At 39.6% G+C, this 27,341-nt stretch overlaps 2 protein-coding genes across 4 annotated transcripts in view; one reads left to right on the forward strand and one right to left on the reverse strand.

Moving 5' to 3' along the window:
• The first annotated feature begins 225 nt into the window (after window positions 1–225).
• Window positions 226–4,715, forward strand: LOC113581524 (putative monooxygenase p33MONOX). Of its 3 annotated transcripts, none has more exons than XM_081698657.1 (4): window positions 226–401; window positions 1,556–1,651; window positions 1,966–2,150; window positions 3,012–4,715. In XM_081698657.1, exons 2-4 carry the CDS (start codon window positions 1,581–1,583, stop codon window positions 3,212–3,214), a joined length of 459 nt encoding a protein of 152 aa, XP_081554783.1. In that variant the 5' UTR covers window positions 226–401; window positions 1,556–1,580; the 3' UTR covers window positions 3,215–4,715. The 3 variants fall into 3 exon arrangements, with proteins under 3 accessions (XP_081554783.1, XP_081554779.1, XP_081554780.1); XM_081698653.1 differs by having other exon boundaries at window positions 229–401; window positions 1,553–1,651; XM_081698654.1 differs by lacking the exon at window positions 226–401 and adding an exon at window positions 408–859 and having other exon boundaries at window positions 1,553–1,651.
• A 751-nt stretch (window positions 4,716–5,466) lies between these two features.
• col23a1a (collagen type XXIII alpha 1 chain a) overlaps window positions 5,467–27,341 on the reverse strand; it is an 87,238-nt gene continuing 65,363 nt past the window's right edge. Inside the window, exons 6-31 of the mRNA XM_027016704.3 lie at window positions 23,461–23,487; window positions 22,844–22,870; window positions 21,966–21,992; window positions 21,304–21,330; window positions 19,753–19,824; window positions 19,008–19,124; window positions 16,229–16,255; window positions 16,106–16,132; window positions 15,677–15,730; window positions 13,331–13,393; window positions 13,131–13,175; window positions 12,745–12,822; window positions 11,406–11,459; window positions 11,184–11,228; window positions 10,780–10,860; window positions 10,630–10,683; window positions 10,488–10,553; window positions 10,279–10,305; window positions 10,047–10,106; window positions 9,819–9,890; window positions 9,141–9,167; window positions 9,000–9,053; window positions 8,701–8,787; window positions 8,299–8,367; window positions 7,577–7,615; window positions 5,467–7,017 (exon numbers count right to left, since the gene is read on the reverse strand). Coding sequence (XP_026872505.3) covers window positions 6,967–7,017; window positions 7,577–7,615; window positions 8,299–8,367; window positions 8,701–8,787; window positions 9,000–9,053; window positions 9,141–9,167; window positions 9,819–9,890; window positions 10,047–10,106; window positions 10,279–10,305; window positions 10,488–10,553; window positions 10,630–10,683; window positions 10,780–10,860; window positions 11,184–11,228; window positions 11,406–11,459; window positions 12,745–12,822; window positions 13,131–13,175; window positions 13,331–13,393; window positions 15,677–15,730; window positions 16,106–16,132; window positions 16,229–16,255; window positions 19,008–19,124; window positions 19,753–19,824; window positions 21,304–21,330; window positions 21,966–21,992; window positions 22,844–22,870; window positions 23,461–23,487 — 1,377 coding nt within the window. The 3' untranslated portion in view covers window positions 5,467–6,966. The remainder of the gene's footprint in view (window positions 7,018–7,576; window positions 7,616–8,298; window positions 8,368–8,700; window positions 8,788–8,999; window positions 9,054–9,140; window positions 9,168–9,818; window positions 9,891–10,046; window positions 10,107–10,278; window positions 10,306–10,487; window positions 10,554–10,629; window positions 10,684–10,779; window positions 10,861–11,183; window positions 11,229–11,405; window positions 11,460–12,744; window positions 12,823–13,130; window positions 13,176–13,330; window positions 13,394–15,676; window positions 15,731–16,105; window positions 16,133–16,228; window positions 16,256–19,007; window positions 19,125–19,752; window positions 19,825–21,303; window positions 21,331–21,965; window positions 21,993–22,843; window positions 22,871–23,460; window positions 23,488–27,341) is intronic.

Genomic DNA, 27,341 nt, shown 5'->3' on the forward strand with positions numbered 1-27,341 from the left:
TCTGAACTGCTATAGGGTTTTCATATTCACATGATCAGTTGGATCAGTGGATCATCCAGAAGATCAGCCACTTTTGGAGTGTACACAGATGATATAAAATACATACATGCATACATGCATGCAGTTAACAGTACTCATCGCATTGCGAGCGAGTAGCCTTAGAGCGCATTCAGACTTTTACTTTGAAACCTGGTCAAACTTGAACAGAAAGAAGTCAGCCAGTTTCATCCAGTTTTTTTTATTTGGGAAGCTAACAAAGGCCCGTGGTTATTGCGTCAAATAATTTGGCAACATATCAAGTGGCTTTGCTTGATCACTAACAGGGGTAGCTATATTCGAAATATGGACAAGATGAAAGATCCATTTTGGATGGATAATAACACTAATCAAAAATTTAAAAGGTAATCATGGTTCTTGAATCTTGTATTAGCTTATCTGCCTTCATAATGGACGCTGTCTTATCTAAATAACTATATTAGTCAGGTTTTCAAACAAGGCCTCGCTTACACTTCCGGATGGTTGGGGAGATGTCTGGTCTCCACAGCGTCTTTTTCCATCAAAGTCAGGGACCAACAGCAGGCCATGTCGAGCTTTGTTTAGTCTTTTTAGTTAGCTAAAGGTACTGTATATATTCATGACATGTTTTAGTGTTGATTAAATATAGCGTGCTGTTGGTCCCAGATTCCTCAAAGGCTCATAGCTGGCTATGGTTAGCAACTTTAGCTACGATTTCCTTCTATGGCTAACCAAGATAACCCTAGTTGTCTAGTTTGCAAACCAGCGGGTTAACTAGTTAACTACCCAGTCAGTTATCTTTGCAGACCTAAAGAAGGGAGCTAGTTATCCATCCAGGTGGTGGGTAAGTTAAATATTTCTTACCTAGCGATAGCTGACTAACTAACGTTAGCTAGCTATCTATCGTTATGCAAGACATCCAATGTTGTTTTGGCGTTATTCTTTTATGGGTAGCTATGCTTTCTTGACTAAAATATAAGATTACCCCATATCTTGGTAGCTAGCTATATCAGGATTACCATTTCTTATCAATATTTAGTAGATAACGTTAGCGAACATGGTTATAATCCTTGATCCTAGTGCGAATTTTGATATTGTAAAACGGAGCTACCAAGGTTGGCTAAATAGAGTAGGAATCTTGTTCAGAATCTGCAAAATAGTTAAATTTAGACAGAAAATGTCCAAAAGAATACAATTATGTAGCCTAGCTCAAATTATTGCTATTATTTTTGTGTTCTCATAGTTGTCCTATTGGGTTGTACCGTGCAACATTTTAAGTAAAGATAAAAGAATCTGTCTATCAAGATAAAGATCAGGGCTGGGCTTTCCAAAATGGTAGAGCGAATATGAAGCGTTTGGGAAATATGGCCCATGTCAGTATAGAGCAGCGTTTATAATCCACATTAGAGCACATAACCTGCTTACTCCGCAGTAATCTGTAAACTGTGTTTAGGATTCCCAGAATCAACCCGTGTAGTGAAAGAAGTTTCCCCATTACTTTTGTATTGGTTTATTTTATTTTTATTTTTTGTACCAGAAGTTGAAGATGTTTTTTGGGGACTTTGATGACAGGCTTTCAACATCAGCACCTTTCACGGCTGTCTCATCCCCCACATTCCAGAAAAGTCAATCTCAGGTGAGACTTTCATGTCATGTTTGTTTTGATATTAACTAAGGTTTCATGTATTTATAGGTCTTAAATTCATTAAAATGTCTTTTTCCACTAATTAAAACCATATGACAAATTTAATTCGATTTGTTAGAATTGTACCTTAAAGGGCCTTTCAATTTCTTACCTATTTTGTATAGAAAAGTTATTAACAGTGCCAATCAAGATATACTGGGTTGCTTTGCTTAAAGAACTGTATGAATGTATTTCACAAAGCTTCACTTCTTTAAAGATGTCATTGTTTTAGGTAACTGTTATATCTGCATTCATGTCCTTACCAGGATTTGTGCTAGCCAGAGTCCGGGCCTCTTTGCCACAGTATCTGGCTCCAACAGTGTTGACGCAAGCATCCACATGGGTGGTAATGAAGGAGGAGCACGTGGGCTGGACCGATGGAGCCTCTTTGGTATGCGATCCGGCGTGCAGAAGTCCCCCACAGACCCCGGGTCTGACCCCAGCACATCTGGTGAGAAGAGTCACATGAGTCTTTTTTTCTTCCCAACTATTAAAATTTTAAAAAGCTTATGGTTGTATGTTATACGGTGCAACTTGGATGTGGTCGTGCTTCTTGCCTGTTTATCCATATTCCTGCAGTTGGTTCTTTATAATGCTACATAATGTTCACTGGAATGAACACATTCTAGTTTGCCCAGCAGACTATGTGAGTGTCGGGGGATTGCGCTCCTTGCTGCAGTCCTTTTGGAATCGCACCGCTCCATCTTCTTTTAAAATTCCTGCTCCTCACTCATTTCTTCCCACTGGTCCACTGTCTGTGTTTCCCTACTTCTCACTCCGGCTCAAGCCAGAAAAAAAATGCTTGTTATGTATTCAAAAATGAAAACTAGCAGAAAGCTGCAAAACCTTTTTTTAAATCTAACTTTTAAGAGAACTTGGATTATCTCAGGTGAAAAAACAAGAACATTAACTCTCTAGATTTGGGCTGAGCCCTGAATGTTTACATTTGGCTCCACCCCAGGTGATAACCTGACGGTACTAATGTTCACCATTATGAGTTTTGATTAGGGACATTTTTGATCATTTTCATGATCTTTCTGAAAATTCCAAACTTGTAAAACTGTATGGTGCGGTTTTATTTGGTCCATACTCATGTTGCACTTGGGGAGTACTGGAACGAACTTGGAGCAAGAGAAAGTGTCAGTGCTCCCATTTATTAAAATCCCACTCTTCATGCCAGGCAAAATAGTTTTGTTCCGTACTCCCTCCACACTGCTCTCATACTCTTCAAATACCCTCAAACAGTTTTACTAGACTTTCTGATTGGGTACAGCACAGCATTATTAATTTATATTCATATTTTTGATCTCAGGGGGGTTCAGTCTGCATTCTTATTTAGGGGTTCAAAAGTCAACTACCCTGGATGGCATCAAGACACAAATAAACCTTGTGGTTGAAGATCCAGCCAACTTCAAGTCTTCTGAAGGGGAGGTAACAAGTGTGGAGGGCAAAAAATCAGCTCCCCAGAGACTGAAACATCGAGACATGAACATTCTCACCCCTTCTGGCTTCTGACATCTACGGTCCTGCTCTCCCCCTCTCCTCAGGTCACCTGCTCCACACACTCTCACTGGAATGTCTACTAATTCAGCTCTTCATAAGGAATACGTAGGGTTTTAGTAAACGCATATAACGGAAACCTACATTTAAATATACTTTATTTCCAAGTACATAATCGTCTTTGCACATGTGCACATACACACTCGCAGGCATATTCTCAGCATGGTGAACCATGCTCCTGTGATGCATTTGAGTAGACTGTGTTGGTTTCCAGACTTTTTTGTGTAGGTTTAAGAAATTGATACCAGACTTGTAACAATTTGATTTTTTGTTTGTTTTTTGTTGTTACACAAGATTCAAGCTTAAAGTTAGACTTTTTTCTCAGTGCTTCGTTTTTGAAGTGAACTTTGTTTACTGTTGTGGTTTTAAATAAAGTGGAAAAAGTGACATTTGTTATGTAACGACTAAAGATTATAAAATAAGACTGACAGATTGATCTAATTCTCAAGCTTCTTATGACCCATATTAATTTGAAATGCATTAAACATTTGCAAATTCCCAATGTGATCAAAACTTTGTTGGCCCCCTAAAGATGCACAACTTTGCACAGGGTATTTTAGGGTATGTTGCTCAATAAACATGCTTCAACAAGAATCTTTCAATAATGAGGCATAGTTAACTATTTCACTGTATGTACTACCTGTATGGAGGTATTCAAATGAAGATTACAAGGAGATCTGGATATATTATTTTTAACTTTTGTTCTTTTTCATTTTCATAAAAAATGACTTGCCATTCAAAGCAATTTACCAGCTGAATCGTTTAATACTGTTCTTGCATGCACATCTGTCTGTGTGTATCTGTGAGGGCCCCACTGAATTACTCAAGACACTTATGCCTTATAACTAGGCCAGGCCTCCCTTAAACTGTTTTGTGTGGACATACTGCTGGAACAGGTTTATGCAATTCAAGTACTTGAGAACTCTAAATTACAGTAAAGCTAAATTAATTTATTACCTTAATATTTGACCAGGATATTTTCAAGAATGAAATTGAGACATTTGTCACACAGTTCCCCTGTCAATAAGCAATAACGATGTCCAGTATGTATTTACATGCATAAAGCACAACATTGCTGTCACTATATATTTTTTCCAATATTTTTTTACGCCAAACCCCTTTTATAACCATTTGTATTTTTCATGTTCCATACACAATTTTATAAAATATTAATTGATTAAACTGTTGATTAAATTGGTTTTACAAATTGGTTGCAAATCTTTTATAATCCCTGTATAAATTCTGCCAGTTTCTCCAGTACACATTTTTGTAGTGATTTATTTTTATTTATTAATTTTTTACACTAATTTTAATTATTTTTCATTGTCCATAACTTAAACAAAGTAGCTCTTGCATTCTAGTTCATACATTGTCATTCTGTATAAAAGTAATTTGTCTGCTGTGCAGCTGTTCGAGTTTGATGCTTAAAATAAAATTTGCAGACAAAATGACAATACCTCTTTTTGTGTCCTGCCTATTTAGTTGCTGATATTAGTGTTTAGAAAAAAATGTTAATAGATTAAAGTTTCTCTTTATCACTGTTTCTCTTTATATTTGCACTGCAGAATCCTGTTCTAGCATAGCTGCCTAATATTAAGGTGCCTATACAAGCCTTGATTAACTGGTTCACTTGATGTTGGAATGGGTTTGGAAGTAAACTTCAGGGTAGCAGATATGCCTAAAGCTGGCCATGTGCTAGACAGGAGCAGGTGTAGCTAACATGGAAACATAGTCTAAAGCCTGTGTATTCCTGTTTAATTTGATGGGCAGAAAATGGAATGTTCTAAATTCTCTATCAGTGTTTATCGCCTTGCCAATTTGTCAGGTATGTTTCAGTTGATTATAAAAAACATTAATTTTGTTTAAATGGAAGTTGCTTAAATGCAAAGTAAACAAATAATGTTTATTTTTGCAGTAAGGTCTCATAAATGTATTTAACTACATTTGTAGAAAATTATTAAAATACACCCTTAATCTGTTATCTGAACAGACTAGCAATTGAAGCATTTAGCTTTTTTCCATGACTTCAATAGGTTTTCAGTCTTCATGCTAAGCATCAAGGAGTATAAAAATACAGAGAAGTATGTTTGACTGTCTAAAAATAGAAAAAGCAATTATCGAAGTTCCTGATGACTAATCACAAATTCCTGTATGATAGACTAGCTTCATACCATCAACTCTAAAAAACACCAATTCACAGAGCAATGTTTGCTTTTGACAAACTACATTTATTTTAGAAAACACATGAGATGCTAAACTAAGTACATAGCTGAAGTCAATCCACTGAAGGAAGTTATTTCTTACTGCTCATAAAAATCTAAATGATAAACACAAAGACTGGGTCAGCAGCAACATTTTTCAGAGTAACATCTTTTTTTGACAAGCTGAAAAAGACTTAAAGGGATTTTCTAGACACATTGATACCTAGTTCATATTAGTTTTTGACAATCCAAATTTGAAATCCCTCGCATTATTTCTCTCTCTCTCTCTCTCTCTCTCTCTCTCTCTATATATATATATATATATATATATATATATATATAAACAATAAACATAGCAACATTTTAATTAAATGCAAAGAACTGACTTTGTACACATTATTTATTTAGTTCAGCAAATACATAATATGGTAATGAATTATCCATGCAAAATGGCTAGAAAAACTCTTTCACATCCACAGCAGATATTTCAAATATAGAAAATCTATTATACATACATGTTTTTATTTCAGCATAAATAATATGAGTTATTTGGAGGTAATTTAGCTGTTTGCATATGCACCATTCTGCAAAGACTGAACATGTACAAGTTTCCTTACTGAAAGTTAACTCTGTAACTTGGACATCTTTGTGAAGTTGTTTTCTTTAAAGCCGAGAAAAAGGATCATACAAATGTGACATACAAAAAATATGAGCTTAAAAACTAAGAGCAAATATGGGACTCTAATCATGTTTCATTTAAACTTAATGAAAACTGCAGAGTGAAACCAGTCCTCATACTGGTCTTTATGGTGTGTAAGATATTTGCACCAAGCCTATAAAACATCTTAGTTATCATCTTCAAAAAGCATTTAGCATATACCATAAATACAACAGACACAGAATTTGAGTGTAATGTTACATGAAGTCACTGGTAAACACTGTTCATGTGTATGCTATATAAAACTCCCAGCAAAAGTGTGCTAACAAAATATAACACAATCTAGTGGCAGCGTACATATGATAAAAATACAGTAACACACCCTATCATTTAATTAAACATTTAACAATGTTTTGTTTATTCCTATTGCATAAAATGTGTTACTGGCTTTAAAAAAAAAAAATCAAAGGTACTATAAAAATGTTTATTTCCTGAATTTGTTTTTGTTGTTGCTGATGATATGGAGAATAGTAATAATAATAATAATAATAAATCTGGAAATTTAACATCTGAAAATCTCATTTAGCTCTTTAATACAGCTTAAATGCCAGACAAACCTTTGACACTTTTACAAACTAAACGCACAACTGTAAAGCCAGTCTTTGGTTTCCTATGTTTTCAATAGCTAGAGAATAACTAGTGTCAAAGATCCTCCCTGGAAAATACTATCACAAGAGCTGTTCTGTCCCCTTTCACCCTACTAACAGAGGGCTTTGCGTCAGTCTTCCGCAGATGAGAAGCTCTCATGTGAGGGGCTGACTGAGTACTCCACTCGTTCTGTTGCTTAGTCACGGTTGGGAGAGATGCTTTCGTTTGAGTTTCTGGAGCATCCTTTCGTCCTTTAAAAACAAACCAGATGCACACTCCCACTTTATGCCTTGATTTCTGTGCATCACCTTAGCATGCTCATGCAACACTCATTGGGCAAATGTTTACATGTCTCTAAGTATTCTCCATTGTTTCATTTGGTTCACAAAAAATTCTAAATCCAAGATTGTCCCAGATTTTTTTTTTTATGCAGCATCCATTGTTTGCATCCCAGATTTGCTTTGAAAAAATACTGTAGGTAATTCTTTGACTGGGGAATGCTCATCAAAGATCAAAGTCTTATATTACACTTAAAAACCTTAGAAAAATAGGAGGCTGTATCAATCTGCTATATATACTACATTAATATGTACAGGCACCATGCTTCGTGTTAGTCATCACTGTAAAAGAACAAAGCACATATTAGAGAAAGGCAAAAGACCATCAAAATATTTCATCCTGACAGAATCTTAAAATCAGTGATGGCATTCCATGCAGTCTACCATTCACTTGGACCAAACTAGACAGTATTAGAAGTAGCTCATTATTAAATCTAAATATAACACCAACAGAATAGAAGTATATACTGACCTTGTGCCAACAGCCTGCTATGGGAAGCCCATCTGGGCCCTGGTAATGACAGACACAATAATATAACAATGGGTATTTGGCATTCTAGAGGTGTGCAGTATGTGATCATTTCATGCTCAAGACAACACCATCAGCAAATAAAACAAATTTTTGTTTTTTGGCCATTTGTGTGATTCATATAACTCATATCTTACACCTTAAAAGCTGCTTTCCTCTGTAATTTGGTGCACCATTACCTAAAACCTTTAACACCGGTGTTGAGACACATTAAGGCTTGCATTATATTTGCTCAAATACATTAGCATTAAAACTAAACTATGGACAACTCTATAGAAATCTGCCTCTGAAATTCATTAATACACTGTTGTAAGCATGTTAAGAAGTTCAGTACAGCAAAATGTGAGATAAAGGGAAAAGGAGCTTTAAATGAGAATCTACAGGGAGTAGTCAGTAAGTACAGTACACCTGGAGATAAAGAACTGTTTATAGGTGTCATATCATGGAGAGACCTTCCACCTTAACAGGTCTTTCGATTTTGACAGGCTATAAAAGGCATTGTTTTATTAATGCTCTGTGCAAATGTTACTGCGATTTTGCTACGTGCTGAAACTCATCTCCATCGCTTGGGTTCATTTGTGGTTAAATGGGGCAGCCAATTTACGGTTCATGCCAGAACAGAGAGTGCAAGGCAGGCAGACACACAGCAGGCAGAAGTACTGTACCAGTGGGCAGGGAGCCTCGCGGCCAGTCTGCCCCCTTTCACCCGGCTGGCCCTTACACCCAGAAGAACCCTGCCAGCAAGAGCACATACATACAGAATACCACTCTCTCACTATTCACTGTCCGCTCCGCTAACCAAGCACCTCCTCATCCAAGCATCCTCCCACCCGCGCACGTACACACATGCACACCAAATAAAGTGCAGAATTCAAAGGATAAAGAACCAAGGAATAGCAGAAGTAGGAAAAGGGAAAGAGAAGAGAGAAAGACAAAAATACAGATTCTGATGCATTTCCCTGGGGGTTCACGTTTGGGTGTATATTGGTGTGGATGGAGTTTTCTGTGCTGCGCCCTGATGGAGACAACGCAGTGTAATATTACGGCGCGAGGGATCTGGCACGCACCACAGGACAGGGCTGGTCTAATCCCGGTGGACCTTGTTCTCCTTTCTGCCCTTTGAGGCCTCGTTTCCCAACAGAGCCACGGTCTCCCTGCAACAAGAACCAGCCACTCTATAAAGCGCGAAGCAGTCCGATCATGCCGCGTGCCGTCATTAAGCGAAAGAAAGGAATGACCTAAGCAATTAAGTAATGAATTAAGTGAGTGATTAAGCAAAAGAAACAACTAGTTCTGCATGATAAGATATTTCTGGTTGATGTCATTAGGTATGAAGTGAAGCGCTAAGCTTTAAAAGGTTGCTTACTTTTTCTCCTTTTCCGCCTGTGTCTCCCTTATCTCCCGTAAGGCCAGGAAACCCCTGTAAGCAGCGGACATGGCAGGGTGAGGCGCACTTCAACCCCTCCAGAAAGACGCAAAGCAAAGCCCACGGTTATTAGGCACTTACATCTAATCCTGGCTCTCCTTGCTTTCCCTAAGGAGAAGACAGGATGATTTCATTACTGTAGGACTCTTTAAATGGGATTAACGGCACATTTTTAGGTTGCTTTGTGTTGTTTATACTGGATGAGATGGCCGAATACTCATATGCAAAAGGTCAGGAAAAACGTTTATGCTAAAAGTATAGTAGTTCCTTAACGTACATAGTACTTTATATTAAATATTAGTAGAAAGTATAAGACCTATATGTGTCAAACATAAAGTTATAGGTGTGCGCAAGCTGGAATATATGACAAATATGCTACAATGGAGGGGGATAAAATATGTGTAAACAATATGTTTTATAATAAGCAGTATATAAACTCAAAATCATATATGATTTTACAGATGTTTTACAAATGGGTAGGTAAAAGAAACACCAATTTTGTAAGAGGATTTTATATTCACCCATGCTCCTGTGAATGGTTCAGTTTTACTGATTTAATTTAGTGTGATTTAACCAGGCTGATCATTGATCAGTTCACATACCTATAAACACATTCTCATTGATCACTTGAACAGGACTGAGTGTACATAGTTTCAGTCCAGTGGGAGTGTCATCCCATGCATTTTAGACACATTGCTTCATTGAGCTTTGCACATGCATATGCCGTGTGCATTTTAACAGAGAGGCTTTTACACGTACCTTTTCTCCCTTCGCGCCTGGAAGGCCAAGCAACCCTGCTGGACCCAGAGCTCCCTGAGGCCCCTGAGGACCCTACAAAATACCAGTAAAACTTGTAAAACCTATCAGGCCTTTGGACTGGGATGAGTGAGGTTCACAATGCAACATTTAGATTCTGTTTTGTTGGGTTTTTGGGGGGAGTGACTGGGACTGTGGTTTGGGTGTGTCTAGGAAAGAACACGTTCTCACTTGGATTCCTGGAGTGCCAGTGTCTCCCTTCTCGCCTTTGATACTTTCCCCTGGATCACCCTGCAAGATGTATTAATGAAGCTGGTGTATGCAGAAGTAGGTGCCACAACACGTGGGACTAATGAATCATCAATTCATGAACAATTGAAATAATTCATGAAGAAATGAACAAAATGCTTCCCATTGGAAACCGAGGAAAATGTCACACAATGTATCAATCCTGGAAACTTACCTTTGGCCCAGGCATGCCATGATGACCCTAAAAAACCACAAGTATTGATTGATGTCAAGCGCCTAACTGACAGCTGGCCCTCATTCCTACAAACCTGGGTCTAAGGAGCATGGACTTCTTAATAAGAAAAACAAGTTACTACTGATTAAATGAAACTAATAAGCGGATAAACAGCACTGAGTGTGATGAGCTATGAACCACGTTCTTACCATGAATCCCGGCGGTCCTCTGGGACCCGGAGAACCCGGAGGTCCTGGCTGAGAAATCATTTGTACCTGCAGACAAATCCATTCGGTTGCACTGAGGTTTCCGGAATGTCGGCGACCAGAGCCGCAGCGCCCTTTCACTCACCAGGTTGTCTTCCAGTCGGCTGTCTCCTTTGTCCCCTTTTTGCCCCTGCGTTCCCTAAATCACAGACAATGTTTTGACACGTATAATGGCATCGGTACAAACCAGCGGTAGTCTGCAGCACGGGTGAGGGTCTCCAGGCGGACCACTTACGGATGGCCCGGAGAGACCCATTTCTCCTTTCTCCCCTTTCTCTCCAGGAGCGCCCACGTCACCGGTGTCTCCCTTGGCTCCCTAATCGCAAGCAAGAAAAGTAGGTTGAGGGTCATCTATTTCGGGATTATTGTATCGCGTGGAATGCACAGACTGTCCTATTCGTTTCTCTTTTGTGGTTCTGTGGTTTGCACTTTCAAATTTCTCTTTTTTGCACTCAAAAAGAGCAAACACATCTACCATTAATAGCCATGTAGATTTCCGATAAGCGTTGTTCAGGAAATGGAAACGTTGTTTTTACATTCTTGTGAGTTAAAACTCACATTCAGAAATAACATATATGTTACAATTTTTTAAACCCATTTGGTCGTTGAGGCTAGTAATATCATTCATACAAACATCACCTTCTCGCCATCCACACCAGCTGGTCCAGGCAAGCCCAGTTCTCCCTGTTTAAACAGAAACCTTTAAAACCGAATTGCACAGGAAATGTGCAATGGTAACTCACAACAAAAGATTAGACAACAACATATGTAAAAAAATAAAAAATAAAAAAAGGTCTGTAAAATTGTATTATATAATTGTAAAAAGTGTGTTTTTCAGCATTTTGCAGCATTCCAGCTCACCTTTGGGCCTTCCATCCCAGGTGTGCCAGCAGGCCCGGGGGGTCCAGGTGGGCCCTGTTAGGCACGATAGCCATATTATATATACATTTTTCAAAAGTCTTATTACACTTCAATATTCAGCATATCTGGTGTTAGGCCAATGTTTATCCACTATAGCAGCTCAGACTACATCTTCCTATTCATTAACTTTATTTGGTCTTTTTTGTGGATTCGGAAGTTACTTGTAAATCACTGAGATGGTATGCTGTTTCTGGTTAAAAGCATTGCTGATTCATTTCTATGAATATAGTCATGCTGTGTAACATAAAATCATAGGTGATAAACCTAAAATAAGATACATGTCCTAAGTAGAGCTACAGGGCATAGACGTGAGTTCTTTAACATTCAATTCATATCAGTTACTGTGTATATTTAAGACAATGACACAAAAGAAGGTTTGACAAATGCAGAATAATGGGCAGGGAATTCTGTATGTCCCAGGGATTTCTCCTCACTTATTGTTAACAGGATATCTGTTTGATCCTAAGTGACTAGGCATTTGTCATCTGGGACTCATTGTCTGCACACGATGGTAATCTACTTAAGCACATAAAATCAAATTTTAAAAATGGAATTAACTCTTAACATGCACCAGAACATTTCCCACTAATGTCATCTCATCTAAATGTATAATTTCATACAAGCATAGAACATCAGCAACCTCAATCTTATTCAATGCCTTCTTCTGAAACATGAATCTATTTATAACGAAAGAATTTAAATCTATCCAGTCATGCATCATCCACTTACTTAGTGCAAAGCAGCATGCATGTGCTTATCTTTATGATTAGGCGTAAAACATATAATTAAAGAAAAATAATCATAATCCAAAGTGTCTCCGATTATAAAATTCATTGTATAAGTAGGGAATTGACACTGCTTTCAAAACTGAAACTTTAAAAAAAAATGTAATCCACCCATACACAAAAAGAACCACATCCTGCCAAAAATCATTTCTTGTTGTTAGAAGTGGTCAGTGGGCATTTTAAATAGATGAAAGTGGCATAAAGAGCGTCTCATGCTTTCATTAAAATTACCGAGACACTGATGGTGTGGACTGCCTGCCAGGAAAAACAATGGATTGCAGATGTTGGTTTGAAAAGATCTCGATGAAAGTGACTTTAAATGAGTTAGCTAGCATCTGATAACACAGGGTTTTTTTTAATTTAAAAAATCCATTAAAAATGTCATTAATGGACAGAAGAAAACGTAAACTAAGATCAGAAGTTCAGTATTAGACACTGGCAATAATGCTAGGGGTGTAACATCTATGTAGTGTTTACCCCCTGTGATCTCTTACCTGAAGAGCGTCTAGCAGTTTGTCACTAAAGGCTAGAATCTCACTGGAGCCTGATACACCTTTCTCACCAGGTGGGCCCTGTTATGACCAAATATGACAGGATATGACATATTCTTCAACAAAAATCCTTTTTCATAGTTAAAGCCACGGCAGTCATGCTGGTGAATATAATTTCACATGAAGATGTCACAAGCATCTTAACATAGTAATTTGTGTAATTTCTACACAGTGTAAACCATCCATCTGGTTATGTTTTTCTAATAATTAAATAAAAACAATTCTTAGTTGAGGTCTTTTGGTCCTTACCGTATCAAGGCATAACTTACTGAGTGTGCTAATCTCAATCAAGTCTAAAACTAACATGGTTCTATATAGACTTTACTCACCATTTCCCCCTGAGCTCCTCTATCTCCGACATCTCCTTTATCTCCCTTGTGAAACATAAATCAACAAACAGAGCAACATTATTAAACACCCTGGGAAATCTCATGTCCAATTGTTTGGGGCTATTTCTATGATAACTGTTCTTTACAATGACAGCAATAAGTCTGAGATATGGAGCTTTGTCAAGTCTCTGGCTGCTTACCTTAAGGCCAGGAAGACCATCCATGCCTCTCTCACCCATGAGACCAGGATCACCTGGTTCTCCCTGTAAAACACAGCTATTTCTCACTATGTATCTTAGGCCACTCACATTTTTGGCTGAGTCAGGCTGTTACGAAATATCTGAATATTTTAAACAGACACTGTTCTTCAGATTTGCAGTACCTGACACAGGAAAGCAGGTCCAGTTATCTCAGATGAGAGCCTATCATTGTTATAGTCAGCGGTACACATTCAACCAGATGCTGATTTTAGCATAGCATTAGGCTACCTGCTCGGTACCCTCAATTAACAAAAGAACACCTATCCTGAAGCAGCCCATATTATAGGTGGTGATTTTAACCATGCAGATTTAAAAACAGTTCTTCAGAAATTTGAACAACACATGAAATGTGTTATGCGTGGGATAGATAAGGATTATTTAAACCTTAAGAATAGTTTTAGGACACCACTACTAACACAATCAGGCAAGCCAGATTTCTGATTCATCCACTTAACCTCAATATATATCCACCTCAGGATAAAAGCTCAATTCACTACAAAGACTGTTAAGACATGGCCTGAAGGAGTTTCCTTGCTTCAGTAGGAATTTCTTAGGAATTTGACAAACACATCCAGATATATCCCAACCAGAAGCTGTGGATGACAAAAGAGGACAAAATACTCCTCAAGGTCCGTAACTCTACCTTCAGGTCTGGCAACAGAGCTAACCTGAAGAGAGGCATCAGTGAGCCTAAGGGTCCTACAAGAGGAAGACTGAGGACCACTTCATCAACACTAACCATGTCAGGTGTGGTAGGGCATACAACACATTACCAATAATAAGACCAGCGACCACATGGCTGTTGCTGGAGAGGAACTAAACTGTGAGGTGAAAACAGTGCAAACATTCACCTCCACCAGCCTCCACACCCTCAGCCTGGTGGGACAGGAAGGGTGTAGAAGGACTGTGCAGACCAGCTCACTTGGGTCTTCACAAAGACCTTCAACCTGCTCCTGTCCATAACGTTCATCTCGCCAAGTCTGATGTCTGCCACTATCATTCCACTCTCAAAAAAGACTGTAATTTGCAGACTGTTCAATGGAACACCAGTCATGAAATGTTTTGAGAGGCTGGTCCTGAAGCACATCAAAGCTAGCCTCCCACCCACCTTGGCTTCACTCCCATTTGCCTACTGTGCGAATAGGTCTATAGAAGATATCACTGCTAATACTTTTCACACCGGATGCTTTTTATAGACTTCAGCTTTGACCTCAACACAGAGATCCCAGGCAGACTTGTCACTAAACTCACTGACTTAGCACTTTCCCAACCCACCTGCTACTGAATCAAAGACTTTCTCACTAACCACCCTCAGACTGTTAGACTAGACCCCCAACTCTCCCCCACCTCAACACCCAATACAGGGCTAAGTGTAGAACACCCATGTTTACACCCTGCATGCATGACTGTGCTCTCACCAATCCCACCAGCACAATCTTCAGGTATGTGGACAATACAACTCTGGTTGGAGTTCCAAAATAATTTCGTCCTGAAATCCCCCAAAACAAAAGAACTCTCAATAGAATTCCAGAATGAGAACTGTACATCAAATCAATGAAGACTGTGTGGAAGGAGTTCCTGATTTCAGGTTCCTGGGTATGCACATCACTGAAGATCTCTCCTGGACCACCAGCACCACAGCAGCAGTCTAGAAAGCACAGCAACGACTCCACTTCCTGAGGAGAAACAGCCTGCAGGAGAAGGTGCTGGATTCCTTCTGCTAAATTGTGAGTGTGCAGAAGTACTGTATCTCTTTATGGTATGCCAGCTGTTCAGTAGCAGACAGGAGAGACCCTTCAGAGGGTCATCAATATTGGCCAGAAGATCTCTGGCTTATCACTTCCCTCTGTGGAGAACTTATTCAGCTCTTTATGCCTCAGTAGAGCAGCCAACATACTGAAAGACCCATCCCATCCTGGACATCATTTGACCAAATAAGGGATAAACGGCAACTAAACACTGCCAAACATTGATTCTGACGAGTTGGGACCTGTGTGATTATCTGTGCCACACTACTAATAGTTTTATTTATAGAAAGACTGTACATATTTCACATTTCAACAGCACCTGTATGTGTACATTCATAAACTGCACTATTTGTATATCTAGTTTATTTCACTTAAAATGTAAAATTTGTGTAGTTTGAACTGTTTTCTATTTTTAATTGTTCCTTGTTATGTGTGAGTGCAATGTCAAGATTGCTACTCAGTTTCATTGTGCTATGTGTGATGGCAGTAAAGGAATCTAATTTAATCTAATCTACTCTTTCTGAAGTGAACCTCTGACCTTTAGTCCTGGAGGTCCCTGTGGCCCTGGATAACCTGGTTGGCCATCTTCACCCTGAGGGAGCAGTGACCATCAGGAGTTAGTGACAGAAGACATGAAGAGACATGAACCTAAAAATGCACTCATGCATTGTATATTGCATTGTATTTTGCATTGTATATTGATATCAGGGCTACTTCTAACATAAAGGCTTTATTTAATAACCAGTGAACTAATGAACACATGCAACATGATAATTAACAGTGTTGCTTTTGAGGACATCTGATGTTGAAAACAGATTTTCACACTCTCACAAACAGTATTAAAATGGCATTGACACGCTGTTGACATTTAATGTTTTTAAGAGGTCAAGCAAGATTAAATGCACACTCACTCTTAAAACCAAGCCTATACAATTGTTTTAAGTACAGTTAGATTTGTGTGTGTTACCGGATCTCCTGGTAAGCCTCTGGGTCCCTGTGGGGGACAGAAATATAATTATTGTTTTGATTGACAACTAAACTACCAAAGTAGTGATCTCTTTTCTACATAAACAGAAGCTAGCACACCAACCTCCATTCCATCAGGTCCAGGGGTACCCTAAAAGAAGAGAGAGAGAGAGAGAGAGAGAGAGAGAGAGAGAGAGGATTTATTTTAAAGAAAAGATGGTTAAATATTTTAAGGTAACATTCAGATTGTAGCTTTAAAGGTTTTGATATCAGAGACACACAGAAACACATCTACACTAGGATAAACATTCATGTGATAAATGAACATTTATAAATACAGAATAATGACATGTAAAATACTTCATAAATAGAGAGATGTGTATTTTCTATTCATCCACAAGAGGTCAGCGCTTCATTTTGTCATATAATTTATGCACCGTCAATGACGGATAGGATCCTTTAAGCAGCCCAACACCCCATCATATAAGCCCACTGATTTATCTTATCCTGCATACAGAAGGCAGCCATCTTGAAAAGATAGATATTGAAAATGTCATGCTTTCAATAGACAAAATGACAAACAGGATATGTAATAATGATTTAACTGACAACCAATGGCAGCTGACTGATCCAAGCTAAGGAGTCTCTGTGGAAAATGGCACCTAGGTGAGCGAGGACAAGATTACGGAGAACAATGGTAGACCATGGGCCACGTCGCCACTGTGGTAAGGTTATTTGGTCGAAATCCTCACCTGCAGTTGCTAATGAGTATTCGTAGTGTATGCAGGTTGATATACCAAAAATTGATACACTACAAGTTGATTAGAATTTCTCTGCACACATTTTGCATATGTATTGTTTCGATAAAGACAAAAAGTCGTATGCTTAATCGCTGTCTTTCTTTCTCCCACACATGCATACACACAAAGCAAAACAGTGTTGAATTAATCACCTCAATGTTGAGTTAACCTTTACAGTGTGCAGTTAATTCTAACAGTGTGGAGGTTACCCTACCAGTGTGCAGTTAACCCTTACAGTGTGGTGGGGTTAACCCTTACAGGGTGCAATTATCCCTAACTGTGTTCATTTGTGTCCAGCTGGATTTTAATAAACTGTGTACACATTTGTTCAGCAGTCATTGCTACACACTTGACCACCACACAATCATGTGAGGCATATTATTGTATGACACACTGGTCTTTACCCAACACAAATGATAGAATGTTCCCAGTGACTCATGCGAAATGTCCAGAGACAGATCCATAAAAAGGCCAGGCAGAATCGCCCTTCCATAAGCTGGACTTTGAAGGCACAGAACATCCATTAACTCGTCCTCACCTCATCTGCCCATATTTGTCTAATCAAGGGGTTTGGGGGAAAGGCCTATAGCCCCACAGGCAGAGGGTATTGATAAGGAGGTGGTGCTTTTTCACCTCTCCTGAAACATCTGTGCTCAAGATGGAGAGATTGCAGACGTGTTCTTTCCGTTGTTCAAGTTTATTTTTTTCCTTTATCAATTTATGCATTATTTCTGACAACAGGCTGAATGTTTAAAGGGGCACAGTACAACAAACTGTGGCGTTTTGCTCCTCATGCGCTGTGCATAAAATATAGGGGCATGACTCTACATCTATATTCCAAAATATATTTGCATTTTTAAATGATCCGTATTTGCATATTGTTAATAAAAAGATTTTGAAGTAACTTGTTTTCCATAATTTCTAGGAAAGACCTTGTCACACTTCCAGTTAGGAAAGTAGTTCTGAAATTTTAGGAGAAATTTTATACAGCATCAGCAGACATCATTGCATTATGATATATTTATGATATAGAAACTACCAGGAGTTGCCCCCTTGAGCCCCACTACAGATGCGCTAAGTAGCAGCATAATCTTTATATGCTCTTTGACCACTCTGTCTCTATTGAATCACTTGACCTTATGACAGAAATATATCTGAAATGCTGCTATCTGAAGGCTGGAAATATGTCTCCATTTCATAAGATTCAGATGTCAATTGTTCCTTTATACTGTGAGCCAATGTGATTGCTGGTCTGCTCCTCACGCCAGCTGTACATTACCACAGAACCGTTTGCAGGCTACCACAGTCTCAGTTTAGCTCCTTATACAACCTCTGAGCTCCAGAGCAGACTTCATCTGGCAGAATGTGCAGTGCCCAGTGCTGCAGCAGTTGCTGCTTCTCTAAAGTCTCAGGAAAACTTGCTCGTCCTGTGTCTCTGCCACAGCTCACCCAGGACACTCCTTAGAGTGTTGCCAAGCCTTAGAAATTCTAGATTTGTCCCCATCTTCAGAATCTTTCTATTTTAAGCCTTTTTTCCCCAGTCTTTCTGTTTTTGTCTAGTTTTTTTATTTTTTTTTATTTGCCACGTTGCATTTGGCATAGGCTGTGGTTTGGGGAGCCCAGATGGGACGAACACTTGATGAACTGAGTTTGCCCTCTTTTTCTGTTAAGACCTTTCAGTCAATAGTGTTGAAGGCTGAGCTCTATGCAGTGGCAGTATGGCTCTCTTGATGTGTTTAACCTTACGGCACTCAACATTTATGAGAGTGAGTGGGAGCCAGGGACCAATCCAGGAGGCTGTAAATGTCATGGACATAAGAGTAAGATCCAGCTCCGTCTATTAAAAGTGTAAGTGCGCTTGGGGTGCCGTAGAGGGAAAAGAGGAAGTGTTTTCTGTTACTGTCATGAGAAAATTCTGTTTCCTATAAACAATCACTTAAACAGGATAGCAACAAAATTTTCTGTTTTTGCCTAAGCATCACACAACTTCAAGGTGTTTAGAGCTGATTTTTTCTTAGTTGTCAGAGCTTTAAAGCAAACACGAAAATTGTTTGTAGATGAAAAAAACAACTTGATACAAATAAATAAACCATAATGTCTTACTAGCTCTCCAGGGGGACCTCGAGGTCCATCCTTCCCAGTGTTCCCGGGAGGACCTCTTGGACCTGGAGCACCAGGGGGGCCTGGAAGTCCTGGGGGGCCAGCCTGTCCTTGGTCACCCTGGTGAAAATAACAGAATGAGCATGTGATAAACAGGCCTGAGGCAAGTAAAAGAGTCATTTAATTCAAACAGAAGCAGAAGTCTTTCTCATGTTTGGTGTAAATGCCTCTCAAGTAGTTGCAGGCAGTAATTTAAGTCTGGGCAACAGTTTACAAGGGGTGAAGTGCTTCCAAATTGATTTTACAATGTATTCATTGGAAAAACATTGCTTGAGAGTGATTTTTTTGGATTGGATATCGGTACAGTTGTAAAAAAAAAAACTGTTAAAGCCATCCTTAAATGTTGCTTTGAACAAATTCCTATGCATTTTTTAAATGTGAGATGCTACTGCCTTCGTCACAAATATAAAAGAATATAAAGAAGTTTTAGAATAAGTTACAATGTTAAAAGAAAAGTTACAGTGCACTGCTTTTGCCATGTTTATAGAAATCGCTAGGTAAACAAGCCATACCTGCATTCACTCTTAACATTTATTCTAGTCAAAGCTCTAAAAAGACTTGATGCAGCACTAAACACATGCCCACATATTATTTCCAAGCCATTACTGACAACCACACACCTACAGCACAAGCACATTCAGAAAGACAGCACATGGCAGCAAAGAGCCATGCCTCGTGCTCATGCTACCTTCAGCATACGTCTCTGGAAGCTGGGCTGGTCGGCAGAGATGAAGCTGTGGTCATAGCGAGGAAAGACCATCTGAGTGGTCAGAAACCAGCCAGCAGCCCGAAAAATGAGAACACGACGGGAGAGAGGAGAGAAAACAGCAGAGAGATGAGAGCAGAAACTCTAATCTGCTCCACTCACTTTTCCAGGCTGCAGCACAGACCCTGGTGTCAGAGAGACACAGGTGCCAGGGAAGCAGAGAGAGATGGAAGCGAGAACAGCGGAAGACACATGGGAACAAATGGAAACAGAAGAGGATTCGGCAAAGTCGTCTTTGGTCGAAAGGAATGTGGAGGAGAATAGCAGGTGGCCTTCTGGAAGAGCCTCTATTTGGCGAAAGGTACAGAGGCTGAGGAGGGACAAACCTTGATCAGTATTTGATTACTGTGCAGGCCTGCATGTGTGGCCTGGCCCTAGAGCAGAGAAAGGGTGAACATGATGCCCATCTCAGAAATGACTCCCAGTATATCATGTACGGTTACCAAATGGCAACTTTTTGGATTACATTCATTTATGTGTTGGAAAGTTTGATGGTGTTATAAATAGGAAAAAACAAACTGGCACAGCATGAATGAATAATGATAAATCACAGCACACTCTGCAGTTCCCGTGATTTTGAAATGCAATATGCATAAAAATCAGTACAAAAAAGACTAATACAAAGGGTTCTTTTTTTTACCTAGGAATCTCTTTATATATTATAAATATAATGGAATTCCAAATGTAATATGATCAAAACAATTAAGACTATTAAGTTTCACCCTCAAAAATTACATTGGAATTTACATCAGTGATTCATTTTGCCCTGTGACAATCACACATACACACTGAGCTACAGAGAAGTCTAGATAAGCCCACACAAACACAGACACATGCTTAAACACACAGACATACAGTGATGCTGACACACACACACACACACACACACACACACACACCGTGTGTATGCTTTTCATAGTCACAAGCTGAGCTAGGAGCTTTGTGGCTTTCAGCTTCAAAACTGCTTACTCCTGCTAGTCACAAGACTAAATGTGTTGAAGTTGGGTTGCTAGGATTTTTATTTACTATTGTTATTCACCACTGCATCCATTGTGATTGTATATTTGTGCAAGAAGACAGGAAGAGAGAAAGAGAGGCAGGGGGAGGTACAGATGAAGAGAAGATGAAGAGAAGACTAAACAGAGTGAAATAAATGTCTGAGGGGCTGTCAAGACTACTCTTCCACTTGCCCTTGATCCCAGATTTGTAAAGGACCATTACTATTCACTAAATCTTTGTATGTACAAAAGGGTGGGGGTGGGTGGGGGTGTGCGTGTGTGTGTGCGTGCGTGCATGCGTGCGTGCGTGTGTGTATGTGTGTGTACACTTATTTCAACAAGAGCAGGGTGGTTTATACAGACATGATGAATGATCAGAAATCACTTGAGCTAAGCCAATACATCTGTCCCCATAATCACGAACGATGGGAACTCAGGCACGTTGGCACAACAGGCTGGCACACTGAACACTTACCCTTGGACCAGTCTCTCCTTGGTCACCCTTGAGAGAGAAAAATACAAATAAAATGAACATCACCATAATAATAGAACATATCATGTTACTGGTTATCTTGCATGCCTGGAGCTACCACTGTCAGATTTGTCTAATTCTTTTGCATTTGCAAGTCCTTTCAGGGCAATGATTGCTCAGAGCTAGTTCTTATTTAGTCCCAGAATAATAAAGAAACCGAGTGCTAAAAGGAGAAAGAATTATGCTGAACTTTATTTGTAGAATGGCAGCTAAAGCCATTTTGAAGAGTAGAGGACTAGCATCGTCCTGTTCCCACTGAGTTTGACAAAGCATCTCTAAATACAGCATAAGTGCTCGTACTCCAAAGCTTACATATGGCCTTGACCAATGATCCTGAAATCAATGGGAATATCCAAGGACAACTTTTGTTTACCAATTAGACACACGATATGTTTGTATCCATGCAGAGAAATATAAGAAACACAGTGGTTACTGTGAGACAGTTGGGAATAACATCTGGGGTCACGAAGCCAAGAAAGAACAAAACGAAGAACACGAGAGAAACGTAGCTCTCTGTGTGCTGATCAGAGGTGATGTTTGTGCTAACAGGTCAGTTCTGCATGTGTGAGGGGTGTTTTGATAGTCCATTATGTGTGCTAGCTTACCTTATCTCCTTTCAGTCCAGCTGGGCCCTAAGAAGTAGAGACAGGGACAAATACATGACAAAGTCTGCAATGTTTGTTTGTTTGTTTGTTTTGTTACTTTTCTGTAAAGAATGTCAGATCAAACCAAAGACATAAACGGGCAGCTACTACATCGCTTTCCATTAAGGTGCAGAAGGAAAACAAATGTTATATAAGAGGGTGGAATCTCCAGCTAGAACAACCATAGCACCTGTTTCTGTCTACAGAGAAAAGCATCTGCATCTGGCTAGGCCTCGTCTTTCTGGGTAAGCTTCAGGTTACTGGACAGCAAGGATGTGGTGTTCAGTACAATAAACACTTCATGGTCTGAACAGGATGTGTGAAGCCACAGGTGAGCTTCAGTGTGTCTCCCCACAGAGAGAAAGCTTTGAGGTAAAACCAACCTCCAGCCAGTATCACTCCTCGTTGAGACCCATGGAACTCAATTGACTATGATTTTTTTTTGTACCAGAACATGAGTTTTAGAATGTCTGGATGGCATGTATTCTCAAAAAACCCTCTAAGTAGTTTATATTTCCAAAGTGGTTTACATTTCTGTGGATGAATAGGTTTCTTTTGGCATTGAGACGGAGAGCAGGATCCTGAAAAGGTGACCTATCTGGAGGTTACGAGTCCAATTCCATCACATTTGTGGCTAGATGGCATGAACAATAGTACTTTGTGCTCTTTACCCAGCATGGGGTAACAGCTACCAGATGGAGATGGACCACTACTGTAAATTGGCTATCAAATGCACACAGCACAAAGGTGCAAATGTATCAAACTATCACATGCAATGAGCTGAACATGGCAAATTTGCACTGCAGGTTCAAACAGAAGGACAAAGATATGTAAATTACCTGGCTGCCTTTTGGTCCAGAAGGACCCTGTGGTTAAAGGCGAGATTTTACAGGTGCAGGAAAAAGAACATGTTAATGTTAACATTAATGTACATTCCTTATTATGTAAATATTTACTGGCTTATTATGCTGCAAATATATTCTTCTTTTCTAATAACAGCCGAACATAATTGAATAATTAACGAATAAATAATGAATCACAAAGACAGCATGCCATGTCGGGTCTTTTTTGCTGATATTGTTGGTCACAAGGCAGAAAATTCTAAGCAAGGGCCTATCTGAGGTTCCTGTAATTCCAGTCAGAACATAACATAACAATCTTACATTTTGCCTTGTCAAACATACTAGTCTTTGTACCTTACTAGCAAACCAGTATTGTGCCACATGCTATCCCCACCCTAGCATAGTCCTGACTCAAATATTTGCACCTAACAGCTACTGAACATCTGACCACTTCTGAACTTGTTGAACACAACAGAACTTGAAAAGAACATAATTTGAATTGGAATCCTCTTCTACAGACATTTTAACAAGCTCTCACTGCATCACACATGTGCACACGTCTCCCAGCTGTCAGTCAATATTAAGCTTTTTTTGGGGGGGGGGTCAATACTCACAGGTTTACCATCCATTCCAAGTGGTCCCTGTTTAGAGAGTAGAGAAAGAAATGAGTGATTAAACTTGGAGCTTCACCACAAAGAAGCAATAAACAACAAAGGGCAGAATGATTTCAGATGGACTCTAAAAGGAGGTGTGGGAACAGCAAATCACAAAGATGACAGGCGAAAGGCGAAGAAAACAAAGGAACAGGATCTCACTCTTAACAGAGTACGAATTCTGGAATTTGCACATAAAAGTAGTAAGTGTCTGTCAGAGGGCCACCAACAAGAAAACCGTAACATGGCTGACAAAAAACAGACTCATTTTCAGTCCTTGACCTGTTTGTCAGTGGCAAGCACATACTTTGTAAAACAAAAATGATGCATAATCTTGAAAGAAGCAAGAACATGTGCTCACAATTTTCTTTACGCTAACAAAACATGAGAAATATGACAAAAAGCAACACCCCTTCTGTGGACCAATGAACTACAGCTTCACATTGTGATGTAAGGAAAGACTTACTTTTCCTGCAACAACCTAAGTCATTCAATCTTGGATGGCAACGTAAAACGTCCCAGCTATTAATGGAGTGATGGAGTTTTTGAAGAAGCATAATGAAGATGACCCTTGACCTATATGGTCATGGGTCCATATATATTTATGCAATGGTCATTTTCAGTGGGACATCTAATGAAACTTCACAAGGCCCTTTGGATTCGGTTTATTTTTTGTGTCACTGAGAAAGCAGGAAAAGGGAAAGGTGAGATGCCAGAATGAGCACATTAACCCCATGTAATGGTTCAAAAGCTCAGACCTGTTCCTCTGTTCCTGTTACATGAAAGAGAACGATGGGAAGGATTAAAGTCAATGAGGGAAAGGCGAGATACAGGAGAGCACAACTCAGAAATAAACACTATTACATAAGGATTTACCAAAGGAAAAAGGGGGAAAGTATAGATTTATCGCATTCGGCTGGCTTCCAGTAAGTTAATTTATGATTTTCCCACCAGTGTTTGCCACCAACATGCACTTCAATTAGTGTAATATAATGAGGTGGTAGAGTGTGGTGACAGCAACATAAAGGTCGTGGGTTCAATAGCCAAGGAGAGCACGTAGGGTCATACCTCTAAAGATGGGGGGATAGCTCAGCAGTTAAGGTAGAAGACTGCTGGTTCAAGCCTTACTGTTCCCAAATTAGCATTGTTGGTACATGAGCAAGGACCTTAACCCTCAGTTGTACAACTTGTACTGTAGTAAGTCACTTTTAATAAATGTGTCAGCTAAATGTCATACAACGTAAATGCCCATATCAGCCAAAAATAATATAAACAATGTGAATCTGTGGGATCCTGGGCACAGATTAAACAGAAGTAGCTTATCCTTGTGTATGAATGTGTACGTGGCTTGAGCTTGGGTTTGGATGTGTGAGTGAAACATTTTTCCCTGGGTGTGCAAGGAGTCCATCTGGGAACGTTTAGGTAGCCTGATCTCCCAGTGGCTGGTCATGATGATGAGACGTGGTGTGCACATTGAGGTCACAGTGGTCATCAGCAAACAGAGACAAATGAATCTCAAGCCCAGAAATGTCATCTGATTTATGGTGCCCAGCTCATGGTGACCCATAGAGCTAAAGTCAAGTGATTATCTCTGCTACTGGTGTGGTTGAGGTCCAGCCCTCATGATCCTCCAGGGTACACACTGGAAAATGGGAATCTTAACCTAAAATGGGATGTAACATCACTTCTTTTTGGAGGTGAAGTTTGTTCAGCCTTGCACACGTTCTGTGTGATGCCGACCAGTGCGGATATCATTGAGTTTGCAGTAAGGTAGAGGAAACTATTTGCCTTGCATTCCACTGAACCATCAGACTTACATGAAAGCCAAGATGAATCTGGACATTCAAGACTGTCAGCATATTTTAGTATTATAGCCACAACAGTCAGCACAATAGCTGTTGCATTTTTCTAGTAAATTTTCATGCATTTCTTTATCCCTTACACAACTACAGTCCTATATGGGGGTCGGGGCACACATCTGACTATAGTGGTAGCAATCACCAAAAAAAACAAAAACATTATATATTCTAAAAGACACAGTCAAACATTTCAGAACAACAAAGTGGTACATGTGGCATTGAACTCTTCGTAGGTGCTTGAAAGGGAGTGGACTCATGCGGTTCTTTTCTTCTTTCAACAGCTGACTGAACAAATAATGCACATCAGTTGCCTAGCTGGAGTCCTGGTTCTTGTTTATTGTTTATACACACTAGGGTAACAACTTCACACATTCCTGATCTCCACAGCTAAGGCGTGTCCCTGTTCGAGATCTGACCAGACAATGTGTGTGTGTGGGGGGGGGGGGGGGCTATTCTATATGGCTATTCTGTCTGTTGTACTCTGTGAACATTCAACGTTTTCTCCATAATACATTTCAAATTCGTTCCAGGTAGCAGGGGCCACTGTGAGGGCAATCAGGAAACAGGGTCCAGTGTGAGGGAGGGTGGGCTTGTACAAGCATTCTAGCTGAAATCTCGTGGTGGCCTCAATAACATAGTAGTGGCAAGCATGAAGGGTCTTGCTGGATCACACTGAGAGCAAGACCCGGCGTTTACCCGGGCTCGATACCACCGCTGGACCTCACTGCCTCGGTCTGACCTGGAGAAGACACTTGAAATGTCTGGAGAAGGCATTTAAAACACGTGGCACAAAACTGAAACTCCTACAAGATGGGAACTCTTACACAACTGGAACATGTAGTTACGGGGTCATGTCTTTTTTCTGGTAAATTGTTTACTCATAGAAAAGTCAAATAAATTATCAATATCTATCACATTGAAATCTTTGCCAAACTAATTGGGTGATATAATAATACTTATTGGGTTTTTTTTCTGAAATAAAATGCAGTGGTGAGGGACCAGAGCAATTAACATTCCTTGATAAGTGCTCTGGGAAAAAGTGATGCAGGAGGAGACACAGAGGAGCCCCCTCTCTGTCACAGTTCCATGATCTGATCCCAACACCCACAAGTCCCCGACCACTGTGGGCTTTGTGGGGACAGAGAGGCAGGAGTGAGACAAGCGGAACAAGCATCTGGATCTAATGCATATAAAATCCCAGATTTTTCAATGATACTTTCACCCCAAGGGAAAAAACGTTAATTGGGCTACTTTCTACTCAAAATACATGAAGATGATTTGTGATGCATGACATTCATTCTTCATTCTTCCTTCTCAACTAAAATTTTCTTTGATAGCTGGTGAGATTAAAAAGAAAACTGTGCTTCATACATCTGAACCAAATGGCTATCTACAAAAGAAACCATTTCTCACACCAGGTTCTCGTTTTGATGTATGGTAGGCAGCTGATTAGTCCCAGTGGACTAATCCCCGTATCTTTGTCAAATCTTTTGGCTTTTAAATGTAATAATAGATCTAATAAATGTAATAAAAGATTTAATTTAACAACATGATCAAGGATAAAATATTCTATTCTCAACAATATAATGTCACCATTGAAATATTAAAGTAAAGAAACTCTTTGTTTCAGTGGTGAGGACTTTTGTAACCCCCAGTTGGAAGATATTCAAAAGTAAGTGCACTGAGAAGTAGCAATACTCTAACTGAAAAAGATGAACTTACTCTTTCCCTCTCTCCCTCACTCCATCTCTCCCTCACTCCATCTCTCCCTCCTTTGTTCTGTGTTTACCCACTTCGGCGAAGCTCCCTGTGGACTGTTTGCAAACGAACGCTTGTTGCGCTGAAAGCCCGAAGCCGCAGAGAAAGATGGACGCAGGTGGGTTTATGATGGCAGCAGAATTCCTGTGTTGTTTTCTGGGGCTTTGTGCGTTCTGCAGTCTGTTTAGTGTAGTACTAATTCAGCCAAGGGCCCTAATGAGAGGG

Source organism: Electrophorus electricus, chromosome 16, assembly GCF_041902795.1.
Source record: "Electrophorus electricus isolate QZ-2024a chromosome 16, ASM4190279v1, whole genome shotgun sequence".
NCBI classification, from domain to species: Eukaryota; Metazoa; Chordata; class Actinopteri; order Gymnotiformes; family Gymnotidae; genus Electrophorus; species Electrophorus electricus.